At 43.6% G+C, this 24,168-nt stretch overlaps 1 protein-coding gene across 2 annotated transcripts in view; it reads right to left on the bottom strand.

The window, feature by feature from the left end:
• Positions 1-2,596: 2,596 nt before the first annotated feature.
• Positions 2,597-24,168, bottom strand: part of LOC146347371 (cadherin-6) — a 221,026-nt gene continuing 199,454 nt past the window's right edge. For both annotated transcript variants that reach the window (XM_084850553.1, XM_084850554.1), the window contains 5 exons: positions 17,093-17,229; positions 9,128-9,249; positions 8,517-8,634; positions 7,771-8,022; positions 2,597-4,160 (listed from right to left, as the gene is read on the bottom strand). In XM_084850553.1, the coding sequence (XP_084706679.1) occupies positions 3,670-4,160; positions 7,771-8,022; positions 8,517-8,634; positions 9,128-9,249; positions 17,093-17,229 (1,120 nt within the window). In that variant the 3' untranslated portion in view covers positions 2,597-3,669. The remainder of the gene's footprint in view (positions 4,161-7,770; positions 8,023-8,516; positions 8,635-9,127; positions 9,250-17,092; positions 17,230-24,168) is intronic.

Genomic DNA, 24,168 nt, shown 5'->3' on the forward strand with positions numbered 1-24,168 from the left:
CAAGTTGGTCAGCAGCCTGTGGTTGGAACCTCTTGGTTGCACCTTGCCTGTATCCCTGCAACCACTTGGTTTAGTCCTTTTATTTTTCCCATTCATTGCCAATAATTTCTGCTAGCCCACTTCACATACCTGCATCTGCACTGAATTTTGCCCAGTCCTTACTATTTGATTAATCCTCACTTGCTCATCATGGCATGATCATGCCCAGATTTACACCTTAGGCTAGGGGTGGGCAACTTGTGGCTCTCCAGATATTTTGGCCTATAACTCTCATGATCCCTCGTAATCAGCTATGCTAGCTAGGGCTGATGGGAGTGGTAGCTCCCAAGTTGTTAGCCCCTGACATATCTACAGCAGTTACATTGCACCTGGCCCCTGACATAGCCTCACTCTTACTCAACTGATAAAAATTGCTTGTCAAATTCCCCAAGTCTAGACCAACTTAGCTCTTTGGCAGGGCAATGGGAATCTGGATGTGTTCTGATTCAAAAAATGCAAACTTATTTTAGCATTTTTAGCACTGATTTGCTCTTGCTCATGGCCATCCTTTTGGACTGGTCTTCAAATCAGCCTCTTCATAATTTTTAAAGTGAAACAAGGAATAAGCACTATTTGCTATGAATAAGATTGTTTCATTTCAACAGTAGTACCTAAATAATTATTATTTTTAAAAAACACTATACTGTGCGATGATACTTCAGCCCCTTGCCTTTCTCCAAGTGTCACTAAATGTTCAGTTTAGTTATCTTTGCAGCACAGTAAGTGCAAGTGGCCTACTGCCAGTTACAGATGACAAGATGTGCAAAAAACCCTGAAAGAGTACCTAGCTAATTACTTCTGCATCTTGTATATTGTTTGTTTTAAAGGGCAGCTATTGACCTGACTGTGGGCTGGTTCTGATGGTCTATGATTCCTCTACTTGTGTTTTAAGGTCTGCAGATTGACAATAGTTTTTAAAGAGACCAGTAAGTGGCTTGAGAAGGGTTTCACTTCTCGTAGTATGAGATGTACACATGCATTTCTTTTACCCTACTGTTGTCTTTGAAAATCTTAAAGTGGCAAGCATGTACACAATATCTCTTTCCAAATGCCCTCAGTCCTCTGAGGGGTGGGTGGGAAGCAATTGTCTCCAAATACAAAATTGGGTGGATTTTGTCTCCCCCCCCCCCCGCCTCTAGACATGAGTCTACATCACGCTTCTCCAACCTGGTGCCCTTCAGATGTTTTGGACTTCAGCTTCCATCATCCCCAGCCAGCATAGCTAATGATCAAGGATTCGGGGGGATGTAGTCCAAAATATCTGGAGGGCACCAGGCTGGGGAAAGTTGGTCTACATCAAACTAGAATGGCTGGAATGGTCAGTTACAGTTACTACTGTGACACATAGATTTAGCAGATCTGTTTTGGAACTTCTAGAAAATCGAGGTCCTACATTTTCCATCCGACTTTTTTGCAATGATAAAGACTCACATTTATGGTAGCCTTTTTACCTTGTTTTGTATTTCAGCCTTTACGATGCTACCACAGGAATATAACATCAGAACTGCTCTTCTGCTCTTTGGGAGGGAAGTGGCAAATTTGGCAAAGGAAGAATCATTTTTTAAAAGGATGTTCTCAATACGGTCTTTCTATGCTCACCATCCTGGCATGTGTAATTAAAATAGGAGAGATCTAACTATACTTGTTCTGGCAATCAAAGTGACAAATAAATGGATTCATGGCTTAAATTCTTAGTAACATTTAGGCTGCAATCCTATGCACACTTAGGAATAAGCCTCACTTGAACATAATGGGACTTACTTCTAAGCAGACATGCATAGGATCACACTGACTTAATCTGACTTTCTATGATGATAGTTTAGTACTTCCAAGAGAGCATAATAACAATGGATCTGTTCCTACTGCTGTGTGAGGTTCCTTGCAAAGCTCCCAGGAGTTTTTATAGTGCCAGATCTGGTCATAATGGATCTCTTTTACAAACCACAAAAGTGAGAGCTGTATTGCTGTTTGCCGCACCAGGTATCATGGCTACAACACAGACTTTAACTAGGATCTACAGGGCTGGAAAAGCAGATTTATAATTAGTGGGGCCCTTTATCCAATTAATTCAGAAAACACCTCCGGCCTATATCTCTCTGTCTCATCTGATAACAACCACTTGTACTCTAAGTACCCTAATATTAACTATATAACCAAAAAGCATGATTCATAAAAACATACGAAGCTATATAATTATCATAAGACTGAATCTACTATAATGCAAAAAAGACAACATATTTTTAAATGATTTAGAATGCTGCCATTAAATAAAGCAGAGAGCTCATGAGGTGGACAGATGGAACTCCCTGTCAGTCTGGTTGGTCACCCATAACAGGTGGATGAGAGGGTTGAAAAGGCATTCCAGCAGAGCTTTATAAAACCTATTCAAGTATTTCATATTGTTTGAAGCTGTTCTTAATCATCTTAGTACAATCTTTTCACTTAACTGAGTTCCAACCAATTGTATAATCAGCACTTGATCACTACTCTCTCTTTTGCTTTGCTGCTTTGCCTTTCATCTTAGCTGGGGGTTTTTTGTTGTTGTTGTTTTTTTTTTGATCCTTCATAACATTTGACATATTCTTGGACTTTGCCTCCATGGAAATCCATCTTCAATGCACCTCGTGGTTAATGTGAACTCCCACCTGATGTGCTGGATAACATGGCTGACCCCTCTTTATATCTAATGGGTTGGATCCAGATGTAGTCATCCTTAGAGTACATTCACTGAAATCAATGGGCCTTAAGTTAACCAGGACTAACTTAAGTCCCATTGATTGAAATGGGCCTATTCTCAGTATGACTAAATTTGGATCCAACCCTATGTGTATATCTCTTTCTCAACAGATGTTGTTGCCTGGTAGAATGCTTTCCAGGAACACAGTATCTTTAAATTGGTGTATCGTTTGTGGAGCATTGGTATACCACACATAGAGAACCCACTGAGACCCCCCCTCAACACACACAGACATACACAAACACTTCTCCCTCCTTTCAACTCTTGATTGTCAACCACTAGTATGGTTTAATGCTTTAAGGGAAGCGACCAATTCAAGATTAACACTAGTGCTTGAATGGCCAATAGATCATTTAAAACATCTTCATTCCTTGTAGGCAGATTGTGGCTTTAAAAAGAGCTATACCCCCACTCCTTTTACAATTATAGTTATGCTAAGCCACAATACTTCCTTACAATGGGGGTATTTCAATACATAATCTGCAGAAAGCATGTCTGAGCTGAATAATTAAAATACAGTAAGATTATTTGGTGAACTATAACAGTTAGATAATCCAATTTACAAGATAAGTAGAACAAGTTAAAACTATTATTCCGTTTGTATTTCTGTTGTCCCTCAATTTCCTTGCCATTTGTGTCTGTTTAACTGCCTAGGTAAACAGGATGCACTACAAAAAATAACAAAGTTTGTTTTTCCTCATTATTTGCCTCATGGAAGCTCAAATTATATGTGGGGGTGGAAAATGATATTAGATACACAAAGACTGCAGTCACGGAAACAATTTGAACTGGTAGAATAGAGAACCCTTTCAGAGAACTGTGGATAAATAGAAAGAAGTAGCAATGTCACACATTTCAATGCTGTTCCTTGGAAATGGAAAAAAGGCAACATATTAAGAGTCTTTATCGCTGTCCGCTCCGCCATACATATCGGCCAACTTTTTAAACCGAGGACCCCAGTCACTGAGGTAATCGTAGTCCTGGTCTCCATCTGTAGTCACCGACTCCAAGGAGCTGAGGGACTCTGCCACAGAGCCGTTGCCTTCGTACGCGTATGTCGCTAATGAGTCATAAGGGGGCGCTGTTGGATCCGTATCATTCTCCTTTAACCTTTGGCTAATGAAATCTCTGACATCAGTGTTATCTTGTACCACTGGAGTCCGGCGCGGCATGAAAAGCGCTTCAGGTACAATGTCTCGGCGCAATTTATTGTCTTCTATGGCTTCAGGGTTCCGCAGTGTGCCAATATCAAATGCCTGGGTGTCTTCCTCTCCGCCACCTTCATCGTTGTAACTGACAATGTTGTCTCGGATGTCCTCTTTGGAAATGATCAGAGGCTCTTTCTTTCGCTGCCGTCTCAGGGCTGCAAACAACACCACTGTAACTGAAAAGAAAAAATGAAGCAACATTGGGGGAGGGATGAAGGGAGGGGGAGTTAATTTTCCACCCAATTAAAACCAAACAAATCAAAGATGAAATCTGTATTGCTTGACCCTTGTCTTTTATAGGAAGCCCTGCCAAATGCACACTCCAAGCCCACATTCTCACACTGGAGCCGATCCTACCATGATCACTGTGATAGTTGAAAACAGAATAAATACTGGGGAAAAAGGGATTTTGAGCTAAAAGGAAGACGAAGCTCAGTTACATTTTTTTATCAGCAGTAAAAAAAAAATGGTTTGGTTTTAACTTTGTGAGGCAAGGAAACTTCTTTATCTTTTTGAAATCACAAATGTACTTTAAAGGAAGACAAAAGGAAAAGAAGAAGCCAGTTTCATCAAATGACTAATGCTGATCTCCTGAAATACTTTGGAATTTGTTGTCTAAGGAAAGCATACAGCATTTTTTTCAAGGTGAGATGTCACATCAGAAGTATTATTTAAGGAGTAGAAGAAAAACAATAGTTGATTTCCTTTCTTTCTTTTTTTCTTTCCTTGAGGAAAAAATGAGGAACATCTCTCAATATTCGTCTTGTTGCCTCTTACATCCCTCTTCCCCATCGCATTGGTCTTTAACAATGGAGTGAGCAATGATGGGCATGAGAGGTGAAGAGGCTGGATTTGGCACCCAGGCTGCCAGTTGCCCAATCTCAAGATGGACCCCGATCCGGGTTCAGACACACATAACAACTGGTGGTTTCAGGTGAGGATTTACCTCGAAAGAAGTGTTCAGCCATTGCAAAGGGGCTCAGGTGAACACTTACGTGGATGCTGATGCAAATAAGGCTGCAATGCATGCAATGGGCAAAGCTCCTCAAAGCTGCTCTGTGGTTTTTTGGTGTTTTCAAGGCACATGTAGACCACAGTCATTCCCTTTTCCTAGGGAACCTGGGGGCAGCGTAGTTTTGTGAGAAAGGTTCAGGATCTCTTCATAGGGAATTCTCAGGACACTTCAATTCCCAAGATGCTTTGGGAGAAGCCATGACAGTTAAACTGGAATAAAACCAAATGCTTAGCTATGTTCTCAGGCTGAGCCTTTGGCTCTCCCCTTTATCCCAACACTTCACAAAACACAACTTAAAATGCTTGAACATGGACATGAATGGTAATGCTGAATGTTGCTCTCATTGGGACATGCCACACACAAATTAATTGTGCTTTTGGATTTCTACTGCAAGAAACATTAAGGACTTAATTAGTGTTGGCTCCAAGATTTTGGGGGGCCCTGAAGCTAGGTATCTTCAGGGGGGGCCCTTAGCCTAGAAGAGAATGCAAATCTCAAATCAGGCAACATAGGGTGGAATCCAACATAAATCCTACTTAGAATAGACCCACTGACATGAATGGGACTTATGTTAGTCATGAATAAGTTAAGTTCCATTCATTTCAATGGGTCTACTCTAAGTAGGATGTCTGTTGGATTTTACCCATGGGGACTTCCCTTATACCACTTGAGACTATCTGTCAATCTAACCCAGTATAGTCTACTTTGACTGACAGTGACATTCTAGCAGAGGTCTTTCCCATCACCTGCTATCTGATATTTTTAATTGGAGGTGCCAGGGAGTGAACCTGGAACCTTCTGCAGGTGGTCTACCACTGAGCTATGGCCCCTCCCCTAATTCTCTACACTGCTGCCAGTATGTTCTTCTGTGCAATATGAATGTAGGGATGCTGTTTGTGCAGTGGGCCCATTGTCATTGTTAGGCCATGACAAATGCCTGATGTCTCCACCCTCAGGGGCTTGCCCTGGAGATGGTCCCTTCTTTTGACCAAATTACATATTAAGCACTGTACTGTTCCCCCCCCCCCCGCCCCTCTATAATGCATTAATTATGAACTCTCCATCCACCCCCAAATTGTCTTTTGCTAAATGTTTGTGCCTGGTGTCATACCATAATACCATACCCAGCCCAAGCTCCAAAGCTGGTGTGGTGGTGGTGGTGGTGGTGGTGGTATTATTATTATTATTATGCTCCTCTAATGTTAATATGAATGAGATTTCACTGAAAGAAATGAATATTCAGGTTAGATTTATGCAAATCATTCAGTGAGTCAGCTGCAAATATAACTGTGTTCTTGATAGTTTTTCTTTTACCATGAACTTGTAAAATAAGCCCTCTTAATGTTCAACAAAATGTTAAAATAAATGTAAAGCCAAGTGGTGGCTGTTTTCTCCCTTCCCTCAGCAATTCCAAGCATGATCTGGGATTTTGCAAAAAATAACTAGGTTTCTCAGGCTGTAACTGAAATCCACCATATGACCAGAAACAAAACAAAAAATAAAAGAACCCACCCCCAAATTATCTGCCATTGTTACTGTTAAAAATGGAAATTGTAGTTCATTTTTTTCCTGTGCCTTTGTTTCACACAGTGTTGAGATTGCATATGCTAAATTTGAAAGCAGGTTATAAGAAAAAAATACGACGATATAGCAGCTGTTAATCAAAAACCATTGTATGCTGCCCTTTTCTTCCACTTCAACACTAGGCCTGGGATCCAAATAACTGTAGTTTCAGACCCCACACAAGTGACAGCAGCTTCCATGCAAAGCTGACCCCCAAGCCCAGAGTGCCTTTCATAATATCCTCTGGTGGAGCACAGACTGCTTCTGCTGGGGTAGGGGAGAAAGAGAGAAGCTCCTGCTGGGCACAGTGAAGTCTTTGGATCCCAGCCTGGATCTCACTGGGCAATGATAGGTCTGCCACAATTAGAAACAGGATATTGGTGGCTGGTGCTAATGAATCACCTGAGTGAGCTGGAACTGCTTTACTGGGATTGAGGAGCTGGCATGCCCATAACGTCCTGGCTGGTGAATTTTGGATTAAATGGACCCAAAGTGGGACTGTGTATGGTTGTGTCAGTGTGTACCTGCAGAGAGTGGCTATGTTAAGAACAGAACAGCAGAAGAAGAACCATGATGAATCAGACCAAAGGCCTATCTAGTCCAGGATTCTGTTCACACAGTGGCCAACCAGCTGCCTGTGAAAAGCCCACAAGTAGGACATGAGGACAATAGTACCCTCCTGCTCACCTTCCCCAGAAATTGGTATACAGAGGCATACAGAGGTTTGTTGGTTCTGTTTTAGTGCATTTAGTGAGTGTAGGTTTGTGTTTGTGAGTTGCAGATTTAATGGAGATGTAGCTAAAGATGTCTGTGATGGTTGGCTCTTTGTGTGGATAGAAGGGTGGTTGCTTACGATGGGCTCTGATTCTAGTTGGCAAGTTTATAACTGAGGCAGATGAGTGAAGCTGAGGTGGTTGTACTGTGTGTACAACTGTCGACATTTCAGGCATCAATCACCACTGGCTGATGCCCAAGTACTGATGATTGTACAGACAAAAGAATTGTGATGGCTGTCCAGAAGGATGCTGGTACGAGGTACAAAGATGTTGTATAACCTATATGGAGTAATTCCACCCATGACAATGGATAACTCCAGTATTAAATCTTGTTTGTTACATTTAAGTCTAACACACACACACATGTTCCACCCATTCGGTGGGAACTGTTCCCTTTCCCGCCACGGACACCAATTCGTGCGAATCCTTTACCTAGCAATATAATGATGCAGAGGAGAATTGCAACCAGAGCGCCTGTGCTAAGGCCAGTAGGGTGGATCAGGGCTTCAGCATTACAGGAGAGCATTTTGCCTCTCTGGTCACAGGCACACACTCGAATTGTCACCGTCTCTGTACTGCTCTGAATCGGGTATTCGTTGTCTGATATTACCACAGGCAGGAGGTACATGTTCATTTCATGTCTGTTATATCTGGTTCTCTTTGTGAAGATCCCGGCTGTGTTATCTGGAAAGATGTACCAATATCGTAAGTTGCAGTTCTGCACCAGTGGGGCAGTTAGGTATTTTTAGACCCTGGATTTGATGGTCTTTTGGGGGTCGCCTTTGTATGGCCATGTGTATTACTTCAGTAGTCAAGTACACAACTGATATTTCTCTTCCTCCCTCCAATAGCCATCCCATGCTTTACAACTGTGTCTACATTCCTGTTATGTTAGAAAAAACAACAGCGAAAATCGTCAACCCTGATTTTAAATAAATAAATACCCTGAGCATGTGCAGTTTTAAATTTTAAACTCACTTCAATCATGGTGCCATCATAACCACAGGAATAAAATGGAGTTTTCTTCTGCTGCCCTCATCATCTGCCACTCTCTGGGTGGTCATTTGGGGGATCCCTGGACTTTGACCCTGAGGTCCAGCGCTAGCTGCATCACTGTTCTGAATGCCAAAACCCAAGGAGATAGATGGAAGGAGAATACAATGAAAAAGCAAGTATACCTCGGTTGTCTTGAAGAGTGAAATTGGAGCTACTGGCTACTTCAGGGGCCAATGAGAATGAAAATTTGTGTCCACCGAAAGCGTCATCTTTGTCAACTGCGCTTAGTGTCTGTATGAGCTAAAAAATTGACAACAGGATTACTGTAGCATCAGTGTGGCATTCAGACTCTTTGACACCAAGATCTTCTTCGTCCCTTACCATTCATAATAAGCAATGTTGGAGCAATCAGTTTGTAGCCATGTGCCAGAGGACTGAGCGGCACGGTGCAAAATCGGGCTGCAGATCATTTGTGTAGATCTGCATCAAGGGAAGCACTGCACAGAGCAGGAGCAGGACTATTTTTTTTTAAAGAAAAGAAAAGGCATGAAGGGAGGTAGCAAACTAACGTGCAAGAAGCAGCCACAATGAAGTTTGTCAAAGGCAGAGTTACATCAGCTGCTAAGAGAATGCCAGAATGCTTCAAGGTAGCTATGGCTTGATTTCACTTAGCATTACTGGCAGTCCCCTGCAATGCAAGGTGCCAGCTCTTGAGGACAACACTGATGCCTAACACAAAACCGTATACATAAATGATATATTTATTTCTTATGAAGCAGCACAAACCGCAGACCTGTTCAGCCTTTGCATTTTCACAGACGAAGGTCTCGTAAAACATGGCAAACTCTGGGGCATTATCATTGACATCCAGGACTTTAATAAACACTGGGATGCGACTGCTTTCCTTTGGGTTGTCTGCAACAACAGAAAAGAGCAGGCCAGGGAAAGCCTTTTCACACTGAGCGTGAGTAACGCTATTAGCATATACAATTATTTGTGCGAGTTCAAATATTTGTAGGCACAATCAGGCACAGAGAATTGCAACAGTTGCTAAAATGAAGGTAGAAACTCAACATTAAAATGAACGTTCACATCTGATCCTCTCCCCCGGTTACTCCACACGAACAAAGGAAGATGCCTTTTACTGCGTCAGACCAATGGTCCATCGACACTGACTGACAGTGGGTCTCCTGGTTTTCAGGCAAGAGACTTTCGTAACCCTGCCTGGAGATGCTGGGAATTGAACCTGGGACCTTCTGTGTGCAAAGTATGCGCTCTGCCCCTGAGCTACAGCACCTTCTTTGACCAGCTCTATAAAATTCCACCAAGAAGACCACCCACAACTCGATAGAATTCCTTACATTTGAAATGTTGATCTGTCACTCTCGCATGGTCCCCTATTAGAAAAAGGCCTGTGTGATAAAAGCCCTCACTTAAGAACCTTCCTGCTCTTAAATGTGTTTGGTTGAGTGATATAGATACATGCAGGCAGATGAAGTAGGGGAAAAGAAGTCTGGGTGGATAACGTTTGCTGATTTCATTTGATTTGCCAGGTTGCAGTAACCCACAATGAAATTCAGGAAAGTTGTGGAGGAGGAGGAGGTAGGAGAGGGGAGTTACTATTAGAGCCTTCATCAACAAGTCATTTTTATTAGGGGTTATATGTTGATTTAAGCGAGGCCGAAAGGCAAACAATTGTGGCTTATACACCACAGATTTGCATCTACATCAGGGATGGGAAAGTTCAGGAGGTCCAGGGGCCATTTTTGCCCCCAGAAACCCCCTCCGCATGGGCTACACCCCCCGAGTGGCACTGAACCCCCCCCCCTAAAAATGGCATCCAGAGTAGCTATGGAGTACCATAAGGGTCAAAACTAGCTCTCTCTGATTTATGGGTAAAAAAGGGTCAAAATGGCTCTGGATGCCATTTTTAAATTATGTAGGGGGGGATGCAGCTGCATGTTGCCCACCCCTGACCTACATAAACTGAGATGCAGGCAAAGGAATCTTTAAAACCCCATTCCCCAGAATGAACATCAGATGGGGCATTGGTAAGGCTTCCCCTTTATTATGCAGTTCAGCCACACTTCTGATCTTCTATACATGCACCAGAATGAGGTGGTAGTGTGGACTGCACCACTTCAGACTAGAGGCATGTCTGTTTGCCATTTTTCAGTTCTCATCCTCCTAATAAAAATTCTCTAAGAGTAAAAAAAAAAAAAAAAGTGGTGGTGGTGGGGTTCTAGCACAGTGTACATCCTGCTATACTACTGTTCTCGCAGGGGATTTTTTTTTTTTTTTTAATGAAAGGGAGCATTCAAAAGCGATACCCTATCCCTCACCACTGGTCCCAAGTGGTTTGGTCCATTCTACCACTGTAGACCTCTGCCACCATTCTTCTCCCCATCCCGGCCTTTAGTAGTTTTCTAATGGCGTAATCGTATTTCTACTCAGAAGCAAGTCCCACTGAGTTCAGTGGGACCAACTCCCTGGAAAGGGCGTTTAGGATTGCACCAAATGTGTTAAGTGCAGGTTTTTCTTTTGTATAGTCTAATGCAGTCTTTCCCCAACCTGGTGTCCTCCAATTGTCTTGGACTACAACTCCCATCACCACAATGTTGGCTGGGGATGATGGAAGTTGCAGACTAACACATCTGGAAGGCACCAGGCTGGGAAGACTGGTGTAATGGCTGTGACTCTGCAACATTTTTAAATGTGGGGGGTGCAGTCAATAGGAGATACTTTCTTAGAAATGCACAGTTAATATTCTCCCTCGCACAATCTCTTCTTGGGCAATAGCTGTCAGGAACACCACTTTCCTATAGGCTAATGCAAGCTTTATGCTTCATTGGTCTTTATCTCTTCTCTCTCCCTCGCTTCCTCCCTTCTCTCTCCCTCCCTTTATTCTTCAATGAATAAATCTCTAAACTTTGGTCTATAACCAATTGCCACCTGATTCTTCTTCAAAAAAGGAAAAAAGGAAAGGAAAAAAAGAAAGGAAATTGTGTTCCTACAGTGTATGGAGTAGGCAGCTTCTTCCTATCAATGCATAATGTAAACACACCTTTCTTGGTTATTCATGTAGCATCTATCAAACAAGGGACTGATTCTGAAATCCTAAATTTCTCTTGATTTTAGCTTTTGAAGTACTTTCTGCAGTGCAGTTGCTGTTTCAGCTTTCATACCTTTCAGGCATAGAAAATTCATCATTCAAAACCTGAGAGATCTCATCTGGAAGTGAACTGCGAACTGCAAAGCCAGAATTCTATTTCTGCATCTGTCACGGACTTCTTTGGGCTCATCAGTAGGTCATGGAGGCCCAAATGAGAGTTGTCCACGTGTTAAAGTGGGTGTACATTTGTCACTAGGACACATTTCAGTAACCAAGAAATAGTCTTCCTTTGGTGAGTGATTTCCCATACAATATAGAAACACTCAGCCATCACATTTAATGGCATGGAAATGGCAGAGCTCCACAAGGTAACTGCTCTAAATTTCATTGGCTGAGCAGGGATTATGATGCCATTCCCATGTAACATGTACTGATCCACAACTGTCTTGTTTGGATAACAGATGTCCGACATCTGGAAAAAATCCTGCTGTTTCACAAGGTTGCAGTCTTAAGCATACTTATTTTTAGCCACTGCACTACATTGGCTCTCAGCGATAAGCAGTGATAGATATAGGTGTCCTCTATACATTAGTGCAGCACCATGGGAAAGACCTAGGGCTTCTCCACATGGAGCTTTTATCCTGCTATTGAGATTGGTTACTCACGGACATTTGCGGGTCTTCAGATGACATCGACAACCTCCAGGGTGATCCCCCACTAAATCAGCTTTATTCCATTTTTTAAAAGTTCAGAGATAATAAGCTATCAAATTACCGCGCTTGAGGTCCCCCGTAAAAAGAGGAAAACCCTCAATAAGAGGAACTAGACCACAACACCATCTAGCAGCTGTATAATGAAACATATAAAAGACTCAGATAAGGGGGAAAAGCAAGGGGGAAAGGGAGGGGGGAAGGAAGCGCATGTAAAGGGAGTTCGTCATGATCCTGCATTTAAAATGGAAGCAGAAAGCCCTGTTTTAAATGCAGGATTAGAGATGCTCCCAGTCCATGGGGCCTGGAAATATTACAGCAATGCTGTGAGATGATCTCAGAGAAATGCAGCTTCCACGGGGCACCACAGTGTGGCAATTGCAGAGAATGTTACGTTCAGAACATCTTTCAGATCAGCGCATAAATTAACAGGAGATGGCTGAGGACTAGAAACGTAATGGCTAGTTTCTCAGTATATATTATGTTTATCACCGGCGTGAGGCAGTGTGACACAGCGGTCAGAGTTGCAGACTAGGACCAGGAGACCTTACTTCAAGTCGCCACTCAGCCATGAAGCTCAGGGTGTAACCTTTGGCCAGCCACTCACAGGGCTCTTAAGGTAAAGGGGTGAGGGAGGGAGCTACACACACTGCCCCGAGTATCTTGGAAGAAGCATGGATAACAATGTAATCGATAAACACATTAAAATGCTTAGAGAAAATGCTGACCTCATTTGTCCTGTTTTAACAAATGGTTAAAAACACCTATGTTCTCTCTTCCATTTCCTTCTTGATGTTCTGTGCTACCCTGCGTCCCCACCACCCACCCATTCATAAACTAATTATTGCATAGGCTTTACTTTAACTCTTCTTGTTTTTTCATTAGACTAAGGGTCAAACTTGACATGACACTAAATGTGTCATTAGAAACCACATGAGATAAAAGGGACTTGGGAGGGAAAAGGGAAACTTTGCCATTAGCTGAGTGAGGGCCAAAACTACAAGTGGGGTGAAATACTCATCAGAAAGTACATCAGTTCTTTGTAAAACAAACAATAGGACTGCCTTGGCCCCAATTTTCATGAGGGAAGGGAAGGTTTAACCCTTGCCTCCCCAGCCACAATCCCAATAAAACCCTTCATCCCACCACATAGCTATGAACCTTAGGAGAAAAGCGTCTCTCCCCCTCTCAAGTTCCCTCTCCTTTTGTTTCTTTAGACTGAGTTGGTGGGCAGGGAGCTGTTTACTTCAGGTGCTTATAGCAAGGTGAAAACAGTGACGATGATCCTCTCATTTCATAGCTATCCATCGCCTGGAAAGAAACACATAATGCCCATGTGCACTTGTGGCTTCAGCACTTCAGAAATCCACTGGCAAAAGGTTTCATTAAGTGCGGGGTAAAATATATGATCGGCAAAAAAAGCAAGACAAGGCAAAATTGAGCAATTAATTGCTCCTGGCTGTCAGCATGGTAGGGCTTAATAGTGTACTGTAGTAAAAGATGGTAAATTGGTGTGGTGACTACTAACAACTTTCAGCGAGTCCTTTATGACGTAATCATATGTATATAGACTGGATTATGGGTAGAGAAGTGAGGCATGATTCCTTTCCTTCTCTTCTGGAAAGCTAGTTACAGATCATTTGCCTGAGGTGTCCTGGCTCAGGCCTTGCCCTCGGCCTCTCCAGACTAGCAGAGTTGAGCTTTCGGTTGAGGGTTCAGTGACCCATTTTGCCAGTGAGCGTAAACATATGAGAAAATGGAAGGACTGAGCAGATCCATGCGTATGCAGCGATTCCGAGGGGGCACAGAAAAAAAGCAGAGAATGTGGGAATGATACAGGAATCGGCTCCCTAAGTATCACAGCTTAAAAAAAGGATCTTTCTAGATTGCAAAGACAGGCTTGGCCGCATGTTGGGCATGCCTCCTTGAATGTCAAAAACCAGAGAAGCGACTGAATAAGATGCTCAGTAGTTGGAGATGGAACTTCTGTATCCTTTGCTCCACCCAAGACTAGCAAAACTGGTCTGGGCTATGTTAGGGATGGACGGATCCACCCCCATCTGGTTTTGGCAGACACCTGCTAAAGCACTGCCCCTACTCGAGCCCCCCCGACCCGTACTTGAACCCCCACGAGCTCACTGAGCTGCCTGCATTCACCCCAGATCCTGTCCATGAGTACTCGCCATTTTCTTGAGCTTGGTTTTACGAAAAAAGGAGGTCTTTAAAAATGCGCAAATTCAGGCTGGCAAAGGGTGATATTTGCGATATTAAAGCCGTAAATGGGCCATTTATGGCTCTAATATTGAGTAGAGCAGCCTTTCCCAGTCTGAATTTGTGCATCTCTAAATATGCACATATTAAAAGACCTCCTTTTTTTCATAAAAACAAGTGCAGGAAAATGGCAGGCGCTGCGCTCGTGCATGAGTCCAGGTGAGTGTGGGGAACATCTGGGTGGGTGCAAGCAGGGGCGAGCGAGGCCAGAGCCTCAATGGGTGTGGTCCGGGGGCGCGGGGGGGGGGATGGATTCCTGGACCCAGTTGGGCAGCTGCGCCATTCCTAGACTATGTTATGCAAAACATTGAGGAATAACTTATGCAAAATAAGAGACTTATGCAAATATGCTCAACTTGAATAACTTAATTCAAAGTACAGAATTCAGCTCTTCTTGGCACATAATTTAGATTGTCTAGGAGCCAATTTCCAGCATGGAGTACACTTAGCTCTGGCACTGAGTTCCTCTTATTGAACTGCAAGGAAGAGCCTATCTAAATGTTTAAACCATCAAAGGCACTAAACAATGTCACTCTGGTAGAGTCAAATGCAACACAATAGATTCAACTCTATAGAAATTAACTGAATTGCATGAATACATGTAGGCACCTCTAGCTTCCATCTATGCTACAAACTTACTAGTTCTAGCTATACCACTTTAAATGTGATAGTCAAAGGGCTTTTCTACATGAAGCCTTTAGCCTGCTACTTTACCAAGGCTTCTGCTTCTGGATTCTTTGTGGGATTAAGATTGGCTCCTTTACACATGTTTTTCCCTGGTGTTTTTCTTTCTCTGCCCTTCTGTATGTTCCACTACACAGCCACTAGGTGGTGCTGTGGTATAGCAGAATTGCGCAAATGCACTAGGGTTTCACGCCACCATTCACTGAAAAACCAGACATTGCGTCTTAGGAAAAAAGAAGAAGCTAAAATGGTTGCAAACAACAGGAGAGGCCCTGGAGGATGACAACATTGTGTGAAGCACCTGCAAACTACTGCGGGTGAGGAATTGTGAGCACACAAGAAATGCTTTGTGTAGAAAGGCTCTTAGAATCTTCGTCATTTGAGGGTGTTGAGGGCCATCTGTTGGTGATCTCCAGCTTCCCCCTCCCTCACAGAACTGCAATTCCCTCAGGTAAAGGGAATGACTACTAACAGTGTAATCCCATACGTTAATACTTGGGAGAAAGTCCCACTGATGGGGCTTACTCAACAGCACTTCCTCTGAAGTAAGTGGGCACAGGACTCCAGCCTAAACTGGTCTATGTCTGTTACCAGAATGTGCCCTTAAGAGTTGGAGATAAGAAAGAATTCCACTATGGGTTTATATAGAAAAGGGGGTACATAAACAAGGCTGTCTAACATGTGTTTGTTTGTTTGCCCAGACCCTACAGTTATCTCTAGCTGCATAGTTACTTGATTAATTAAACTAGCAAGTGCAAAGGGTCATTTCACACTTATCCCCTGCAAAGTTCAGCTTGGACAAAACAAGAATTGGAGAAGGGTGGTAAATGTTGCGGATGTTTTCAAAGATGACAAACTTGCATTTAGTTTTTGGTAGGGATGGACAACCACCCCATGCCTGCCCCATGTGCTGCTCGCCAGACCACTGCCACTTACCACCCCTGTTCGACTCCCTGGATGAGCTGCCAGGTGATCTGTGGGCACCCGGTGTGCAGCCGCCCGACCCCTCAGCGAACCACCATTTTGCGTAAAAATGGCAACTCATTTCACATAAAAGGCCTTTTATGCAAATGTCAGCTGTAAAGCAGCCATGTATGCAAGATTACAGCCATGAATGGACCATTCACGCCTGTAATCTTGCATAAATGGCTGCTTTACAGCCACCGTTTGCGTAAAAGGCCTTTTATGTAAAACGAGCTGCCATTTTTACGCAAAATGGTGGTTCGCTGAGGAGTCGGGCGGCTGCACACCGGGCGCCCACGGATCACCTGGCAGCTCATCCAGGGAGCCGAACAGGGGTGGGTAAGTTGCGGTTGTCCGTGGACTGGAGGCTGGAAGGCCGAGTGAGGGGGAGCCCACTGGACTTCACCCCACTCTTGGACTCCCATAATATCCCTAATTTTCAGTGTAATCTAAATGTCTCAGGCTACTCCTGTAAGCTTATCTACTTAGAAGTAATTTGCATCAATAATAGCTTTCATAGAAATGGATTTAGGAGAGATGTGATGGGCTGCAGGTTTCCTAATTAAATCTGGCCCTAATAAAATTAACAGAAGTAAGTGACTTTTAGATGATGGCCATTTGAGTATCTTGGTCAATGGCACAGGGCTGAATTTTGCTAGCACATAAAAAGTAGTGGATTTTCATCCCCCTCTCCAACATTATGTGCCTATTTTTTAGATATACGATCTATGCAGCTTTTCACAAATCAGCAATTCCTGTCCTAATTAATTAATGGCTAGGAGGATTTCTCCGGTCTGTTTGTTCAGAAAGAAGTGGCGTGTTAATTTTCTTTCTGTTCAGGCACAAACTTGCCTCTTCGTAGCCTTGGGGGGGCGGGGGGAGCGGAATGCAGAAACCTTTTCAGGTTTGCTTCCTTGAATAACAGCAAGTAACCAAAGTATGGAGACTGACTTCCTCTCAGACAGTCTCAGCGGGAAGGCTGGATTCGTCACATCAATGGTGTTCATGCACAACTTACTGATCTCTGCAGCTATTACTGTAATGTTGTGCCACAATAACGTTTCCCGGTCGAGAGGTTTGGAAGTAAATATTGAACCGTTTCCGGAATCAATGTTGAATATTCTGTCCATATCAGTGTGCCGATCTACAGAATACCTAAAAAGAGAAACACCGTCGTTTAGAGATGACAGCCATTTCTATTTCACAATTTCAAAAAATGTTATAGGCTGAATCTACACATAGCAGTTATGCTGTTATCATACCATTATCATAACTATTGGTGCCCATTGGTGTCATGTCGTGTAGCAATAGTTATGACAGCTGTTACGTTATGTGTAGATTCAGCCATAGTGTTTTCTAAGGCTAAATAGGAAAAATCAGTAAATAAAACAAACTAAATTGTTGTGTTGGTGGTACTACAAGTTGCAGCATCTTGGTATACTTTGTCCAAAGCCTCCCACTGCCTCCAAAATCACCAGATCTTAGTGGGGGTGAAATGTTCTAAAATATGTATGTATAAACCAGGCCCAGAGCACGTGGTTGATTTCTCAAATAAAGTTCAGGAATTAACTGTGCTATCTGGGCCTATGAACAATGGATTTCATGCATATATGCCCTATTGGAATATCACACCACTACATTGACATTTGGTAATACTAGAGGTAGGCAGTTGTGCTCTAAGGGAACAATCAGACAAAGTAAATTCAAGTCTGAGATTCTGAGTAATAGCATACTGGAAAGCCTGGGGACTGGATCAAAAAATGCATGCCAATCACATGTAGGGTGGCCACGTGTCCTGCTTTACAGAGGACAGTCCTCTATTTGAAGGGCTGTCTGGTTCAAATAGATAGCACCCTAAGAAGGAAGAGCAGGGACCCCTGAAATTGCCCATCAACAGCTGTTAGCATCTGTATAGCAGATTGAACAGGCAGATGTACAGGTTTGGTGAGATATAAATTATAGTAATTATTTCCAAATTATCTGCATATGCAAATTTTATGCAGATCCATGCTCTTTTTGGGGCCTCTCCAATCATGTGATGACTGCAAATTTGTGGCAACCTGTCAGAGTGTGAATTAGCCATCGCCAATCTAACACCAGAGGTAGATCTCCACACCACCTCAGTCGCAATGTGGAGCCAGTTCACAAATTGGGCTATCTGTCATCAAGTGTACAGAAATCAACTGGAGTCTGTGCCTGTAACAACCAGCCTTGAATTAGAAACGGGACCACTGTTTCTGCACAAGGTTTTGGGTTTGACCTATACAACTCTGCATGGTCTGCATCCTTGAACTCCGAGGGCCAGTCTTACTATGAAGCAAAGCAATCCAGTGACTTCGGGCAGCAAATTACAGTGCAAGCACCCATTTCCTGCTTCCAACTTCCACCTCCTTGATCATTTTAAAAAAGAAAAAAAAGGGGGGGAGGGAGAAATGTGTTATTTTAACTTTTTGCTTCTGTTCTAAATATATCTAAAGCTGCCAGGATAAGAGGGTGCCTCTTGCCCACTGATATCTACTGGGGAAGCCTTGCTCAGTCTCAGCTCTCATTTCAAGAAGCGCCTCAGGCAATTGTCTGTTCCTTGTGGTTCAGCACTGCTGAACCTATTACCTAGTGAAACCCACCTGAGCTTGTCCTTGTTGGCTTTTAGAAAAGGTGTAAACAACACCTTTTGCCTTTGACCAGGGGCGGCAAATTTGTGACCCTCCAGATGTGGTTGGACTACACTCCCATCACCCAACCACTGGTCTTGCTGGCTGAGGCTGATGGGAGCTGGAGCTAGTGTTTCCCCACCCCTGCATGTAGACAAATCTTTTGGGATGCGCAATAATGTAGGTTACAATGATGGTTCTTTAAAGAAAGTGATGCTGCATTCTATTTTTTTTTTTTTTTACTGATGGCATTCATGAATTATTGTGCTTTTACCTGGAATTAGTTTGCTCACAAAATCAAAATGTCACCCTTAATACCCAAGTATACTATTGTTTTAAAAGAGGGTGAGAGAAAGAGTCACAGCCCAAACACCTTAGGCGGATTCACAATTTCTATGCTAAGTACCACAGAAATTTATACCTTGACATTTTAAAAGGCAAACCGACTCATTTTGCTGGCATTTTGGAGTTCTTTACTTCAGCATGCTTGGACTATCTCCCTCTTTATCTCTGTAGTGCAGAAATCAAGATTTTATGGAATATATTAGGTATACTGGGATTAAGTTACAGGAGAGTAGATTTTGATTAAATGTTAGGGGAAATGTCTTAAATGTAAGAGCAGTTTGACAATGGGGCCAATTCCCTGGAGCAGGGTAGGCAGCCTTTTTGGGCCCATGGCCATATGAGAAGCTGTTGTGGGCACCACTACAAAATGGCTGCAAAGGGAGGTGTGGCTAGTTGCAAAGCCCAGCTGTCTTCATTTCCTAAGACTGTCTCTGAGCCCCATTATGCAGCAGCTGAAAGCCCTCACTCTGCTTAGTTTTTTTTTTTTAATGTGAGAGGGGTAGGGCACCAAGAAAGGTATCCCGGAGCATACTGCCTACCCCTACCCTAGAGGTGTGGTGGGCTCTCCCTTGTTGGAGGATAGCCATCTGTTGCCAGTGCTCTAGCTCTGGATTTCCTACAATAAATTGGACTAGATGACTTACAAGGCCCCCTCCAACTCTATGATTCTGTTCAGTAGGAGAACCTCTTGCTTGCTTTAGATGAATGGCAGTTTGACAATCCAGGACCAAATTGGGAGGTTTCAGTTTCCCATAGAGTGATATGCCCCCATCCCTCAGAGTTTCTGTGGTCAAGCAGATTTGTAAAAGATTCCCACCAATGATAATATTGCAACCTAACATGACATGGACATAGCAATGCTTTGGGTGAAGTGCTTTAGGACGCAATCCTATGCATGTTTAGACAGAGAAAAGGCCTACAACTCCCAGCATGCCCCAGCCAGTTGTGGGCCTTTTTTCTCTCTGTTGAAACATGCATAGGATTGTGCCTTTAATCACATGAAAACTGAAATAAAAGGGTGACTTCATTGTGTCTGTCTCACCTCAAAAGCGGTTTGTGACTTGGGGCCAATCTACATGAGTGATTTAGTTGCAGAAGGAGAGCAGTTTGAGGTCCTTCGCAACACACAACATTATCACCAATCTTCAGAAAACCAGCAGTTTCTCTCTTGAAAAGCCACATTTTCAGAAAGTCCTGTCCTATACTTTTTACTTAAAGTGGCTTCCGGGTAGTTCAGCTGTAGCGAGCCCCATCCCTCTGCATTAAATCCTGGGCATGCCTCTGTGACATGGCTGTAACCTGGCAGTGACATGGTCCTTCCCCTCTCATTCACTCTGTCGCCACTGGGAGTACCTAGCCTGCTTTTTCAATTCATAAATGCGCTACAGTGCTGTTTCCACCATTCACAATTGCTCCCCCCCTTCACTCTGTCGCCACTGGGAGTACCTAGCCTGCCTTTTCAATTCATACATTTTTTATTTAATTTGCCCCAGATTATTCCCCTCCCCCCCCGAGGGCGCCAGGTTTGGGATCGAATTTGCCAAAACTGTGCCCATGGGTGCCACGATGGGGAAGTAACTGGTTGCCTCCGCTCGCATTTCACTGAGCATGGAAAGGGGGCTGTGGAGGGAAGCGAGCCTGTTGTGCTCAATGGGCCTGTATTTCTCATTCATAAAGGCATTACAGTGCTGTTTGGGAGCTTCAGCCTTTCATATTTGTTGCTTTCGCCTGTCAGAGTAGCTTTTATGTCCCATTCATAAAAATGTGGGCAGGAGGAGGCTTAGTTCGTAGTTGGGAAAGGAGGCAGCAGCAGCAACAGCCCTGCTGCTGGCTCCAGAGCATTTAGAGAAAACTACCACCCTACTCCTCTGTGAAACTTCCCTGATCAGAGGAGCAAGGGGAGGGGCAGGGAACAAGCCTCTCTCTATGGCTGAGCAGCATCTATGGGGTTGATGAAGTTCACTTCCTCTAGCAGGACTCCACCCGCTCAACCGCAAAGTACGGTGATTTCAACTGCAGTTTGCCCTTTGAAAAGCAGGTTTTGGGGTACTGTTTACACTGCTTTTCTTGCTTCGTGTGCTTCTGATGGACCAAAGCCCAATTCATGAAAATCCAGATAATACCCCAACATGCTGCTCATTCTATTTTCGCGTAGATCCCCTCCACCCCCACCCCCCGGTGAATGCACTTCAGTCAGTTCTCTTACCCTGGCTTCCCTCTAGTTCTCCATGTTGGGTCCTGATTTATTCACATGAGGGAAGGAGCTGTTTGTTTCCCTGCATTTCCCAGTTGAATAAATAAGGTATCCACACACTGCTTTTTAATATGCAATTTGTACCCTTGCTGAATATCACCAACCCAGAACTGAAAAGTCACCGTTGCTTTTTGTTGGTGCAGAATTTAGAATATTTTGGCAAGGCTGGCAATAAAATGCAGGATATAGAAAGGCAAGGGATGAAAGGGGCTAGTAAGCTAGGCCTAGAGGGAGCTTTTTCCCCTTCCTGGCCCAACCTGAAAAGCCTCTTATACAGTGCAGCTGTATAAGCACAGAGGAAGGGGGAAGGAACACTAGTACTGGAGCAGTGATTGTCATTGTTACACAAGTGCTTGGATGTCTGTACTGGTCCAAGGAGATGGCTTGTCCTCTCATGCCATGGTGGGGAAGGTGATGCTAGCCCCATGCAATATCACTGTAAAGTTCTTACCTATATAGGTCTCTCACACAGTCTGTACAATGTTTACGTGGCTCTGGCACAATTGTGTAGGGACTGTGCAGCAGTGTGGTCTCTGCTTGAGCAAGGGGTTGTTGGCTTTTGGACACTGTACACTTATGGGCCGGCATATACCCCTTTGAACTTTTTCAAATGTGATGGAGTTCCTTCTAAGTAAAGGTTTTTAAGTGGTGTGTTGCATAGCCAGTATCATTTCAGCATCTGCTCTTAATTGATTGGGTCCAATGATGTCATTCCACTGCGAGAAGCAGCTCTGTTAGGGGAATGAGGGCAAAATTGTGCACCTCAAAATATGTTCCAGAGGGCTGGGACACCGTCAGCTGCAGATTTTGGGCTGGTCAGAGGGGGCTGCAGGAAGAAGGAGAGAGGGTGAAAGTCTACTCGCACTAGTCCTGACGTGCTCTGACATGATCATAGGATCATGCCATCAGATGCAATTTTCAATTCCATCTGTTGAAAGGTCGGCAGTCCAGCTTTCCCTGTGAAAGGGTTAAGGTGAATTAAAGATCATGAACATGTTTGCTTTTTAGTTATTTCCCTTCACTCAAAAAACATAATAATTTCTCCCTATTACCATTTAAAAGCCTGGAACCGTTCAGCTTTGTGACTGTCAACTTCAAAAGCTGCACTCTAGCAGAAATTTTCACGGAATTATATGAGTGGCAAAAAAACCCCTAGGAGCTCAGGCTGGGGCAACAATTAATACCTCAGACATACTGAAAGTTGGCAGTAGTGTCGTGGTTTGGAGCTGGCAAGTTATTTAACAAGATTTAAGCAAGCATCTTTCACATGCTCAGCGAACTGGGGATTAGTGGCGTAAGGTTTTCAAATAGGAGCCTAATATCCAGAAATCCAAATGTCACGGATTTAGCACAATGTCTGTGACACAGCTCTCAGAAGCAATGGAGAAAACCTGTTTACATTTGATTCTTAATTTACAGTCTGATGTGCACTGGTTTTAGCTGCAGTGGAAGCACTTGATCATTTTAGGGTGTGTGTGAAGACAAGAGAGTGCCCTAATCAGACTGTAACCTCTGTTAGGAGGAAACTCAGGAAAGTGACGTCCAGGAGGAAAAAGGGTAGCCTTGTGGTTTGCAGCCCATGCCTGATGGTGAGTGGGTGGAAAGCAGTGTTCACTCTCATCTTAAGTTTGATGGGAGTAGGGATGGTGGAGAAATCCACAACGGAACCAGATTTTCAGGAATCTGACCCACAGATTCCATAGCAGACCAGCTTTTCCCCTGTTGGGCGGATTCTACGGACTTGCAGGCCAATTTTCTAACTTTCCTGAATTTTGCACAAATTTCGTTGTAGAAAAAATATGCAAAATTTAAAAAAAAACCAGCCAAAAATGCATATCGCCCCCACAGGCTAAAGTGAGAAAATGCACATTTGGGGGGAAATTGCACATTTTTACATGTGCACACTTGCACACGGGCACATTTATGCAAATTCAGAACAAAGAAATTCCTATTCCGCCAATGGGCCGATGACAGAATGAGAGGTGCCTGACAATTCAAAAAACACAGACGGAACAGATTTTACTGCATCTGAACATCCCTAGATGGAAGATGAATGCTCACTTTGCTTCCATCTTCTCTGCAAAAGAGGGATAATGGATGGACTCTCCAGAAGCTTCACAGCTAAACTGAGCTTCTAGAAGCAGCAACTGCTAGGGAGCTGGGGGTTTAGGGTGGTGGTGGGGAGCAGGAGCCGCCCTATTCCCACAGCCTAACGAACAGGCATTTCATCTCTACAAGGACAAGAGTCTCCTGGATTCCATCCAATAGTTTCTCTTCCTACCAACTGATCAGACAAGCCAGATTAGACAAATCTTCCTATAGACAAAGGCGGGTGTGTGAGTGTGTGTTAAGCCTCAGGCTTAGGGCCTTAGGTTAACAAAATAACTAAAAACTCTTTCGGTTCTTTGAAAATTAAATACTAAGGATGGTGAGCGGGGATTATGGTCTGAATTGCAGCGTGCGAGGAGGGAAGGTTTAAGCCTTCCCTCCCCAGCTGTGATGTTTGTAAAAATCCTCCCCCCCCCCACACACACACACACACCGCCATGTGGCAATTAGCATTTGGTGGTGGGGTAGTGGTGAAACTCCCATTGGTGACAATGGGATTTTTTCCCCCTGATGTGAATTGCCACACTGGCAATTTTTGCCAAGCGGTTTTTAGCAAGATCACAGCCGAGGAGGGAAGGTTTAATTCTCCACATGTGCTGCACTGCTGCTGATCAAAATGCCTAATCACATCACTAACACAACCTTGGCCAACTTGGTGTCCTCCAGATGTTTTGGACTTCCTCTCCCATCAGCACTTGCCAGCATGGCTAATGGTCAGGACTTCTGGGAGTCCAA

The sequence above is a fragment of the Heloderma suspectum genome, chromosome 4 (genome assembly GCF_057233095.1).
Source record: "Heloderma suspectum isolate Gila_16-S chromosome 4, 16-S_ref, whole genome shotgun sequence".
NCBI lineage: Eukaryota > Metazoa > Chordata > Lepidosauria > Squamata > Helodermatidae > Heloderma > Heloderma suspectum.